Raw genomic sequence first — 12,674 nt, forward strand, 5'->3', positions numbered from 1 at the left:
TGTGGCATTATCTACAGAGGGCACTGTGGCTTTATCTACAGAGGGCATTGTGGCATTATCTAGAGGGCACTGTGGCATTATCTACAGAGGGCACTGTGGCATTATCTAGAGGGCACTGTGGCATTATCTACAGAGGGCACTGTGGCATTATCTACAGAGGGCACTGTGGCATTATCTACAGAGGGCACTGTGGCATTATCTACAGAGGGCACTGTGGCATTATCTAGAGGGCACTGTGGCATTATCTACAGAGGGCACTGTGGCATTATCTACAGAGGGCACTGTGGCATTATCTACAGAGGGCACTGTGGCGCTATCTACAGAGGGGGCACTGTGGCTTTATCTACAGAGGGCATTGTGGCATTATCTAGAGGGCACTGTGGCATTATCTACAGAGGGCACTGTGGCATTATCTAGAGGGCACTGTGGCATTATCTACAGGGAGCAGTGCATGGCACTATCTACGCTGGTTTTTACACTGCCATTAGTGGTCAGCACATATCACCTAGCCCCAGTGATAAAGTGAGACATCACCTGCCTGTAAACAACCAGATAACCAGAGAGAGACACCGGCCACCACAATAGTTGTCAGCCAAACCGGTGCAGAAATGTTTTTTCCTTTATTTGTAACTAGAAATGCTGGGAAGAAAGCCACGCCCACCAGCAACAGCCACCATATAAACCACGCCCACCAGCAACAGCCACCATATAAACCACGCCCACCAATGAAGGCACACCCTAAGTGTCCCTGCCAAAAAAGAACAAATGTTGGCAACTATGCTGGTAGCAGCGGCAGTGAATATATATATATATATTATTACTAGCGGTATATTCATAGTTGTATACATTATATGCAGGAGTATTATCAGTATATCACACAGGGCAGGGACCAGGATGCGGCGACAGTGGCAGGCTACGGGACGAGTGACGTAGCAGGCGGTGACGTCAGCACACCTGGTAACAGCGGGCAGGCCGGAGTCTCCCTGTGTGGAGAGCAGGGAAACGAGCCGGGACTTGGAGGAGGGCTGCTATTGGCTGGCGCGCATCACGTGACAGCGCCGGGCTCCGAGCTGGCGTTCTAGTTAGTAGTCGTCTTCTTCTTGGAGGTTGTGTCAGCGTCAGCGGCGGGCGGGAGGGGGACGTGACACCGTGTGGAGGATCCCGGGGACAGGACCGAGCGGATTTTGATGGGCTGAGTGCGCTGTCTGAGGGGAGTGAGAGGCCGGAGAGGGACAGGCAGCATGGGTGAGTATATATCCCAGACCAGGGCCTGTGTGGAAGAGACACACCTGGGGAGGTCACATGACCAGCGCTGACTGGTATGGTGGGGATTAGTAGTCACTGGGGGGGGGGATACAGTCTGGCTGCAGGGGGTGGGTTCTGTCAGTGTGGTGTGACTGAACCCCAACTTTTAGTGGTGAGATTTAGGAGGGGGGGGGTGTGTTGATAGAAAATGTGCTTTCGTGTGTCCATTCAGTTTTCTGGGGCAGTGTAGCCCCTTTAAGGGAATGTCTTGTTTAGGTGACCCCTTTAAGGCAGGCCACCCCCCAATTAACTTTTTTTTGGGGAAAAAACCCAGAAGCGGCGCACAATTCACATGATGTCGTGTGTATAACATAATGGGGGAGATTCATCAGAACTGAGGCAAAGGAGTAGTGGGGGTAGTTGCCCGTAGCAACCAATCAGGTTGCTGCTTTCGTTTTCCAAAGATTGAGAGGTGGAATCTGATTGGTTGCTATGTGCAACGACTCGTCTCCTTTGCATCAGTTTTGAAATCCTACAACTTTATTTCCCAGACGTCGGTGGAGACGTTATTGACTTTTCGGGTGCACTGCCTTTCCTGGAGATATTTGGCTGTATGATGCATTAAAGGGGTAGTCCTACCATAAAAATGTATATGTAGTGATAACACGGGTGCAGGGCCCTTTAATAAGAATACTAGTGGGCAGTGGTGACTTTTCTATATAGCTGATGCAATGGACCATGTGTTGATGTCATTGGTTGCTATGGACGACCGCTCCACTTTGTCAGCTTTTACTTTCATAATACTGCGATGTTTCTACGTGTGGCAGAAGTGGTCATGGACCCCAGACAATATACAGAGGCGACCTGTGCCCCTCCCGCATACAAGGTGATGTGGGCTGTGATGCGGCCGCGGTCTACTACTGTCTGTTACAGCCCCAATACCTTGACCATCTGGTGATCTACATTCAGGAGAACCACAAAGGATTATATGGTGATCGAAGTCTTGTTGAGTAGAGCCACGGGAGGTCCAGATATTTCTACCATAATAAAAATGCTTAAATGTGTGGTCCACGTTACAGTCCTCTGAAACCGGCCTAGACATAAACAGTCTATTTAACCCCTTAAGGACACGGCCAATTTTGGCCTTGAGCACAGAACAATTTTTTTTATATTTCCCTCATACATTTTTTACGTTTTTTTATTAGACGTAGTTGCATGAGACTTTTTTGCCGGACGAGTTGTACTTTATGTAGGTACCATTTTTTTGGTACAAATATATTATCGTTTAATTTATATAAATATTGATTTTGGCGAAAATGCAGAAAAAAAGCAGTTCCACTGCAGTTTATATATATATATATATAATATATATTTTTTTTGTACACCGATCATCATAGAGAATGTTATTCATTTGTTGTACAGGTTGTCACGGTCGTGGCGATACCAAATATGTCTATTATTTCATGTTTTGGGACTTATATTTTAAAACTTTTATATATTGTAAAGAGTGCGTGTTTCTGTGTATTATTTTACTATATATATATTTTTATTTAACATTAATTTTTTTTAAATTCATGTAATTTTATTTTTTATTTTTAATCCCATTAAAGGTATTTTTTAACTGTAATGTCCTGGCATATCTCTATACACTGATTGTACACAGGCGGTTGTTAGGACGTACCTCAGTATGCCCTAACAACAGGAAATATGGTCAGACAGCCCTGGGGTCCTTCAATGGACCCTGGGCTGTCTCACCATACAGTTATGGGCTTTGATCGCGTCACAGGGATGTTCTGTGACGTGATCAAAGGCCAGTTCCTCCTTCTTTTATTTACTTTGAATGCTGCAATCTGCTTTGATTGCGGTATTCAAGGGGTTAATGGTGGAGAAATGGTTTCTCTTCTCTCCACCGTTAGAGGTGGGCTGTGACTGTCTATTACAGCCGTTGCCCCGGTCCTGATCGCACGCGGACTCGGCTGTCGCCCAGGAAGAGAATGCTCGTCCTAATGCGCGAAGTACCCGCCGCTCAGGACGATTATTCTCATCCTGGGTCGGAAACTAGTCAGAGTACCTTGTCACCTTTCCTGACCTGTCTGTTTTAGTAAATACTTGTATTCCCCATGACATAACAATTCTGGAGCATCTTTTCTTAGAATTTTGTGTTGTGTTATTCCTCTGTTATTCCTACTAGAAATATAAATAAATCGACAACTGAGTGCTTCTCACTTGTCAAAGGGGCGTGTCCCTACACTCTCAGTCTATCCAATCAGTGCTGACATTGTCAGATTGTGCAGGGAGACTCCTCCAACTGATAACACCTAGTTGTCAATTTATTCATACATTTCTAGGAGGAATAACAGAGGAACGGCACGACGCAGAGTTCTAAGAAAATATGCTCAAGAATTGTTATTTTAAGGGAAATACAAGTAATTTTCTGCTGCCCCCTCCTTGGGCACGTGTGTTGCTCTATAGGTCTCTCTTATTGAGTGTCTCCATATGTGGGGGATCATTCTGTATACTGATCGTCTGTCAGTGATCTGTGCTCTGGAGTAGTCCTTGTCGGCAGCGGGTTGTTCTCTTGAGGAACAGTTCTGGGCAGTAGTTCCTGCAGGAACCGGGTGAAGGGTTGTAGATGGCAGTAAAGATTTCTAGTATTCTGTGGTTTATTGCCTCATAAGAAGCCGTCACGTGTTTTATGTGAAGCCCGGGAACGTCAATATTTAGCATTTTTTGTTTGTAAATAATAATAGTAACTTTTTATTGTTTTAGTTTTTTGTAGGAGGAAAATCTGCCTCAAAATTCAGTTTGGAATTTCAAGGCAGATTTTCCTCTGCCTGCACGCAGATTTTCGCGGCGTTTTTCGCCTGCGGCTATTGAGCGCCGCGGGCATAAAACACCGAAATACATTTTCTCTGCCTCCCATTGATGTCAATGGGAGGTCAGAGGCGTAAACACCCAAAGATAGGGCATGTCCCTCCTTATTCCCACGAGCATGGGAGGCATTTTCGGATGTTTTTTGGCGCATTTTCTGACGCGGTTTCCACGTCAAAAAACCCTGTGTGAACCTAGGCCCTGTTAAGTTTTTTGCAGGCAGAAAAATCTGCCCTTTTGATGCAAGTTTTAACCTGCCGGCACGCTATTTGCTGCGTTTTTCGCTGTGTATTTGCCGCAGAAAACGTTTTTGTTTGCCTCCCAATGATGTCAATGGGACGTCAGACGGAAACGCCCGAAGAAAGGGCACGCCGCTTTTTCCCGTGAGCGTTTTTTTTCCACTCGAAATCAATGGGACGCGATTTTGGACTATTTTTGCCACTGTTCTCAACACTGTTTCCGTGGCAAAAATCATGGCAATAAACTGTGTGAACATACCCTAAGGCCTCATTCACACGACCGTTGTTTTGCAGCAGCAATTTATCTGCATTTTTGAGAATGAATTGCGGACCCGTTCTTTTCTTTGGCCCCACACACACGACTGTGCTTTTACATGGATCGGTGCGGGGGCCGCGTAGCAGGATATGTTATTTTCCGGTCTGGATTTGCGCATTCACCAATACTGGTGAATTGTTGTGGATTTGTGAGTCCTGTCCATCTATCTGTCCCGTCCCCAGTGATGATCCCTTCGCTGCAGGCTCGGTCCTGGAAACCACAGCAGTTTATTGCCGCTGGTTCCCATATAACCGTGCCTCACATTTCTGAGGAGCTTACAGTATAAACAAGGGACGTCAGCTCTTTGTACGTTCCCATACCCTGGCCGGAGGGCACGGGCCGCTCAGGCTCAGCATGTTCTCCAGTATAATGACTTCACTTCGAGTCCAGACAGGCAGGAATTGTCACCCTAACATTTAAAGATTTATAAATAGTGTCTGACCAATGACAAATACTAGTACTGTGTACACAGTATGACATTTCAGACATGGAAAGGTTCCCCACTTTGGGCCCTCCCTTTTTGCTAGGAGGGCACCCTCATAATAAGGTGCCCCGATGCTGGAGCCCCCCGTAATCTGTGTGGAAACTTGACAGCAAGTGTTTAATTTCCCTGCAGCACCCCTGCAGGGGATATTAAGTATAACATTCTGCTGAATGAAATCTATGGGCTGTCGATATCATGATGGATGTGCAAGACCCACCGAGATCAAGGTTCTAAATGAGGGACTCCCTTCCCTATTAACTCCCAGCCGTAAGAGGGTATCTTCCATACCGGACAACAAGGAGCCTCCAGCTTTTCACAAACCTTGAATGGCTGGAATTTGTTTATCAGTAATGCTGTGTTTTTTCCTCTTTGTCACTGTTCTACCTGTGTCAGTCTTCACTGTAGTTCTGGTATTCTGTTCATGAACCAAGAGGCTCAGGATCACAGGTTTCCTCCAGATAGGAGGAGTATTATTGTGGAAGGAGACAAATAAAATGCTGAGATTGGTAAAACCTGCGTTTACCATCAATAAGCAGTCCTGCACCCCACACCGCAATCTTTTTTGGGGGGCTCCAGAAGCACTGCGGCCTGTGATGCTGCAGGATGGGCTGGGGTAGAAGTGAGGACAGGCACGTACAAATCCATACAGATAAGGATCAGTCTCGTGCTGTGATTAGCAGGAAATGATGGGGCAATGTGTTTCTTGTCGGCTTCCCGAGGTTCGCGGCTGCGGTCTGATGTGGAGGTCTGGTCCTGGACTGCGCCTCTGTCTATTTACAAAGTAGTCCCTATTCATTCCTGTGCGGTCTACTCCTAGGACAGCTGCTCCCGGTGCCAGACGGATTATGTTTACCAGTGAAACATTGGATTAGGGGTTTTCTGTACATTAACTGGGTAGATCACCTCTTCTGGGACCATAGTGGTTGGGGGTGGGGGCATTGTTTACTTGTGCTTCAAGTGATTGGCCCATTTGCTTTGTATGGATAGGACATATACAATAAATATATAAGACCACCAAACGTATTGTATCCATACACAAGTCCTCCCCAATCCATCCCGCAGACAGAGCATGTAAAGCTGGCCACAACCTGTCCCTTATCTGGCGAATTCCGATACTTTCTTTCTCTTTTCTTGCTCGGTCTCCTATGTACATGGTGCGGAGAATGATTAGTTCCCGCAACTTGACATATATTCACAATGGGATGATCTCGCAGGCACTGCAACTGCGCCCTGTTGATCACCCACAGCAGAGTGGCTGTCATTGCCTGGTCAACCGGTCAGTACTGCGGTCCGTACTAAAAAAATATGAATTCCGTTAAAGCGGTCATACTATGGGAAGACAAAAGAAAATGAAAAGGTTATTTGCAATTTTGTTTTCCCACCACTCATATATATCGCTGGTGGTCTAACATCTGGGGCCGACAATCAATTGGTAGAATTGGAGGGGATTTCAGCCATTGCTGCATAGGACTTCTGCCTACTGCAGCCATCTATAGGAGGGGGAATGGTTGGACCCCCGACTAATATAACAATTGTCACTTATTTCATAGATAGATGCTAAATTTGAATCCCCCCTTTAATTTTCAAAGTTGTAGTACCAATAAACGCGGATCACGTGTCCTATAAGATCGCAACACATCACGCGTGATATAACGCCATGGAGCGATGGCCTAATCAGGATCGAACGAACAGTTCCTTGAGAAGCTTGTTCCCTGGACCCAACTTTTTGGATAATCTCTATTGAGGTCTATGAAAGTCCTTATTGTCTGTCCTGCTTATAATACAGTGGAATCCCCCCATTACTTTGTTGGCGGACATATAGCCTGTTCAGCTGCACAGGGGCTCAGACGGGGGCCACAGTGGGTATTGAAACATTTAACGTTCGTCTCTTACCCCCTCCCCTGCTCACACTTACTTTCCATAGGTCTCTCATAGAAAAGACTAATTTCAATTGCAATTTTGTTACAAAATACTGTTTTGTTCACCAAAAGATCAGACCGTGTTTGAACAAACATTGGCATATTCTGCAAAATTATTAGACTCGCTATTGATTCCGTCGGAAAAACTGAAACCTGCCGGAACGGTGACAAACTGAAACCATTAGCAGTGTGTCCGTCACCATTGATATCACTGGCGATGCAAACGGAAGCTGTGGTTTCCGTTTGACTTTCCGTTGCGGCGGAAACCTCTGACGGAACCCCTGAACGGAAAGCCAACGCTGATGTGAACAGGCCCTAAAAGATGTCTGTGCTGCCAGGCTATTGGCAACAATGTAACCGTGTTTCACTCTCAACATACAGGAAAAATCTTTAAAATTAAGAAAAAACTAAACTCTATTTAACAAATTGCGACATCCAGTATGATGGGGATATTAAATGTTTCTCCATCTTACCTATAGACCAAATAGACGAAAACCACCGGAACGTTTCACTTCTCTATGTAAACGCGAGGTCTTTTAGGTCTATGAATGAAGCGCACTGGTCCTGTTGGGTCTGAATGAAGTTACAGAGACTATTACTTCACCCTTCTCCAAACCCGACACAATCTGTCTCATCTAAACTTATTTCCACAGTATTTTTAAAGAATAGATCATATTTTGATCAAATTATCATATTTTCAAACAATTATTACTTTGCATATATGTCATTTCATCTAAAATCTCTGTATATGAGGCTTCAGTATGTCCAACCCGATCAAATCATTGTTTGAAGAGTCACGAATAGATACCCCAATTATTTAACCATCAATCAGAATCATCATTACGAACGGTGGAGATTACTATTCATTAGGGGATTATTTGCCTTTACTTACAAAATATACATACATCATAGAGAATGTGTTGTAGAAGTGTAATATGTGTGATATATATATATATATATATGTGTGTGTGTATGTATATTTTATTGATGAATTTACTTATTTCTGTGAGCGCAGGTGTTCAATACAGATACGTAACCGACACAATGTTGGTAACCGATAACAATGTACCGTATTTCTTTATACTCCCCTTCCCAGACTATTCCCAATAAAGTTTTTCAGACAGGTGGTTTTTTATCGTCAGGATTTGAGCTATTGCCGTGCCGACCGATCATCTCACCATTTCAGCCTGCCGTAAGCACACTGCTTTTACAGACCTAGCGAGACAATACATTATAAGTAAATTCATTTCAATCCACTATGGTTCTACATCTAATTCCACTCGCCATGTTATTCATTGTTGATCTAGAAAATATAGTTTACAATTAACAAAACTTGGAGGCTAAATCGTACCACGCTGCTTTGTTAAGCGTCAGGTTGCTATGCCAACAATTCCTTCCTTTCAGTACAGATAGATAATCCCTTCATTATGCTGCCCTAGACCACCAGGGATGTTATCATTATCCTCTATGCTACACTGGACCACCAGGGATATTACCATTATCCTCTGCACTACAATAGACCACCAGGGATGTTACCATTATCCTCTACACTACACTACACTAGACCACCAGGGATGTTACCATTATCTTCTTCATTACCCTAGACCACCATGGATGTTATCATTAGCCTCTACGCTACACTAGACCACCAGGGATGTTATTATCCACTACACTAGACCACCAGGGATTTTATCATTATCCTCTACACTGTCCTAGACCATCAGGGATGTTACCGATTTGGCAGTCTTCCCAAGCCGATTTTTTTTTTTTTTTTTTTTTACAGTCATTATTTCAAATATGAGAAGATCTCTGGATATGTTAGCAGTAAGGGGCCCTCAGCTGTTCTTTGTCCTCCCCTGCTTTTTATGGTGGAGGACTGACCTAGTAGCAGCTCAATGACTGCACATCTGTTATCTGCCATTGACCTGGACATGGAGGCAGGGGATGCCCTTGTGATTTCAGTGCAGCCTTTATTTCTTTCTTAGTGACGCTCCCTCCTTTTCTTCCCCTGCGTCTCAGGAATGTGCTACCTCACCGCCTCCTTATACTTTCTTGGCTTTCTGAATCTATAAAAGGCTTCTTAGGGCAGAATAGGACCAGGTGCAAAATCCTATGAAGTCTGGTTTTCTTTGGAGATCACGGGACCTGAGATCTTGCACTTTTCCAGTTTATCCACCATCCTCTGTACCATACAGCTCCTGTGCGGCTGTAGACGCTGGGTTTGTGCGTGGCGTTTCTCTCCATGGTCATATGGGAACAAGCGGCTCTTGCAATGGTTTCTGGGGATTATGTCTTATCTCTGACATAAGAAAACTTGGTTACCAGGGGCTTTCTGAAACATGGGGTTTTCTCAACTTGGCAAGTGATGGCGTAATGTAGAATATACCATGCTGACGAGTGGGCATTCGACTACTGAGACCCCTATCAGTCACCACCAGGCGCTGTGTAGTGAATTGCAATTCCAGCCCATTCAAGTGAATAACTTTATGGCAAACTTGTTTTATATTGTATTCAGCTCTTAGATTATGGTTCTACATGACAAAAAAAAAGTTATGTCCATGTATTGTGGTGTTGACCTGGTTTATAAGGGGGTACTATTAAGTTATTCTATCCACAGCACATTCAGACAACAAGTATATACAGAGATAACTCATAATAGGATACATCACAAAGGTCTTCTATATGATTTCTGCTTATTTTCCTTTATTCAAGAGAATGGGACTGTGCTGTAATACCAGACATAACCGCAACAGTGTTTACGGCGCTGTGCCTGGGTAAACAATTCAGAACACACTGCCCCTTCCTTCATCTGATCGGCTGGGGTTCTGGGAATCGGAACCCCACGATCAAATATTGATGGCCTACCCTAAGGATAGACTATCAGTATTGGGGTATGTTCACATGCAAACGCAAAATACGTCTGAAATTACGGAGCTGTTTTCAGTTGAAAACAGCTCCTGAATTTCAGACGTTTTTGCAAGTACTCGCGTTTTTCGCGGCGTCAATTACGGACGTAATTGGAGCTGTTTTTCAATGGAGTCAATGAAAAACGGCTCAAAATGTCCCAAGTGTCCTGCACTTTTGACGCGGGAGTAAAATTACACCTCGTCTGAATCGAACACTGTAAAACCCATTGTAAGCAATGGGGAGATATTTGTAGGCGTAATGGAGCCGTCTTTTCAGGCGTAATTCAAGGCGTAAAACACCCGAATTACGTCTGAAAACAGTGCATGTGAACATACCCTTACTGTTCCAGTAAACCCCTTTTAAGTTAACATGTACTTCAGGTGTTTTCTTTTACAACACTTGTATGGTGTGATCATTGAGGGGGCAGGGATTTTCGGGGCAGGGGTTTCTGGCCATGCGTCCGCTCGGTGCTTGTCTATTGCAGCATGCCTTGGCTCAGATTTACATCTCGCACCAGTCACTTTCCTGTTGCATTTTCTTCTTCAATCTTGGGCTTCCTGAGATATAAATAGAAAGAAGTTTTACATCTTAAGAATGTCCTTACTCTCTTTCCTTATTCAGAAGAATCCACATTTTCTTATTTTTGAAGGCTCCTTTTTAACCTAACCTCCCTGGATACAAGCTGCTGGGGGTTATCTATCAAGGAATTGGCGACAGCACACTGCGAACACCAATGTCACCTAAACGCTATAAATAAATCTGCATGACTGCTAAATCTACTTACAATAGGGAGGTTCTTAAAGCACATTTTGATCAAATTGTGTATACAGGTGCAAGAACGCCTGTGACTGCAAATTTATACAGCACGCAAGAAAATGGCGACCGCACACTGCGAACACCAATGTCACCTAAACTGCTAAATCTAAATAAATAAACGGCATTGCTGCTATATCTAGTTACAATAGTGCGGTGCTTATCTGTCTATCTGATCTATCCTCTGTGTCTGGCATTAACCTGAAAAGGACTTTTGAGAGGAGCACAGTGAAGCAGAGTTCTGTTCATCAGCTGCTTTCAGCCAATCGGCAATGCTCAAACACTCCCAGTGATGCCGATTGGCTGAGGCGTTGATGGGGCAGCATTGTGGCCATTGACCGGTCCGGCTTTGATTAATGTACAATATTAATTAATTTGCCTTTATATGCTTTGACTTGCTTTTTGCGTTGACCTTGACACTAAAGGCCTGCAGGTGTAGTAGTATTTATTGTGTTCTGTGAAGACCTGTTATACGGGCCCGTCGGTGGCATTCTTGCAATGTAGTCTGAGCAGTTACAGCTCTGGAGGTTACAGTTGCTTCCTCCACGTGGGGGTAGGAAAGAACTGTGCTGTCTGCGAGCGCTGATGTCATCGCTGAACCAACGTCTCATGTACCCACAAACACCTGTAACCAGCAGGCAGGGGCGGCCATAATTGCTTCAGTGAGTACAACCCAAGTATGAAAACTGGTGGAGCCAGCGGTCTCCTGGTTGGTCAGAACTTCTGTGTAAACTGAACCCTATGCTTTAGTTGTGACTTGTTTGCGTTGTATTTTACACGTGACTCATTTCCACCCCCTTCTTCAAAGATCTTCCCACCATAGACATTTATGTGGTGGCAGAACATGTGCGCGGCGCTTTCTATCGCTTCCTATGGGAGTTCGCTTGTGCAGCTGTTTTCGTAACTCCCATAGGAATCAATGGAGAGAGCCCCGCACATGCGCGGCCACCGCTCCATTGAGGTGGAAAGTGGGTTGGGTGACTCTACAGGCCCTCTTACACGGGCCAATGATCGGGCAAACGAGTGTTCATATGAATACTCGTTCCGGATCATTGCCATGTGTAAACAGGGCAACGATGAGCTGATGAACAAGCAAACGCTCATTCATCGGCTGATTGTATCATTTATGCGGCCAATAAAATGGTCTCTAGTCGTCGGCGCATCTCCCTGTGTCAACAGATGTGCTGCCGATATGATAGAAATGTGCGGGGACGAACAATCGTAGCAGTCGCTCGTCCCCATACGTAACTGATCATTGCTTTTTGTGAATGGAGCAAATTAACGCCAATCAGTGTGCTGTTTAGTTTGATCGGCGCTCGTTTTCACGGCCCATATAGGGCTGTGTAATAGGACCTTCATTCTCTAGATAGTTGTGGGTCCCAGACCTGGCACCTGCATCTATCAGACCTTTATGGCATGGATCTTTCATAAATATCTAAAGTGGGTATGCCGCTTTATGCTTCCCTCACACTCAAGTGTGTAATTTTGTACATGATTTTTTATTTTTTTTTCCCTGCCATTTTTGAGGTCCTTTTTTAAAGTAGCCTATGGGAAAAAAACAAAACCGAAAACACACCATACCCAGAAATGCGTTTTGGGGGGAAAAAAAACCAATACTAACAACAAAACATCTGACTGCACTAAAAAAACACCATTAAAAAATGCCACGAAAAATGCTTCGCTCTCTCTTTCGCTCTCTCTTTCGCTCTCTCTTTCGCTCTCTCTTTCGCTCTCTCTTTCGCTCTCTCTTTCGCTCTCTCTTTCGCTCTCTCTTTCGCTCTCTCTGAATAGCGGATGTGTCCCCTGGTGCACGGATCCTGCAAAGTCACAGCTGAATAGATCAAGGAAGAGAAGTAGTGCTGGATCACCACCTCTTTTTT

At 44.6% G+C, this 12,674-nt stretch overlaps 1 protein-coding gene across 4 annotated transcripts in view; it reads left to right on the plus strand.

Moving 5' to 3' along the window:
- Nucleotides 1–931: 931 nt before the first annotated feature.
- Nucleotides 932–12,674, plus strand: part of CD2AP (CD2 associated protein) — an 85,841-nt gene continuing 74,098 nt past the window's right edge. The window contains exon 1 of one of the 4 annotated variants that reach the window (XR_012883061.1): nucleotides 932–1,245. Coding sequence is in view for 2 of the 4 variants with exons in the window: in XM_075860968.1 (XP_075717083.1) it covers nucleotides 1,242–1,245 (4 nt within the window). In the remaining 2 variants the exon portion in view is untranslated. The remainder of the gene's footprint in view (nucleotides 1,246–12,674) is intronic. The other 3 variants (XM_075860968.1, XM_075860967.1, XM_075860971.1) reach the window with 3 other exon arrangements.

The sequence above is a fragment of the Rhinoderma darwinii genome, chromosome 4 (assembly GCF_050947455.1).
Source record: "Rhinoderma darwinii isolate aRhiDar2 chromosome 4, aRhiDar2.hap1, whole genome shotgun sequence".
NCBI lineage: Eukaryota > Metazoa > Chordata > Amphibia > Anura > Rhinodermatidae > Rhinoderma > Rhinoderma darwinii.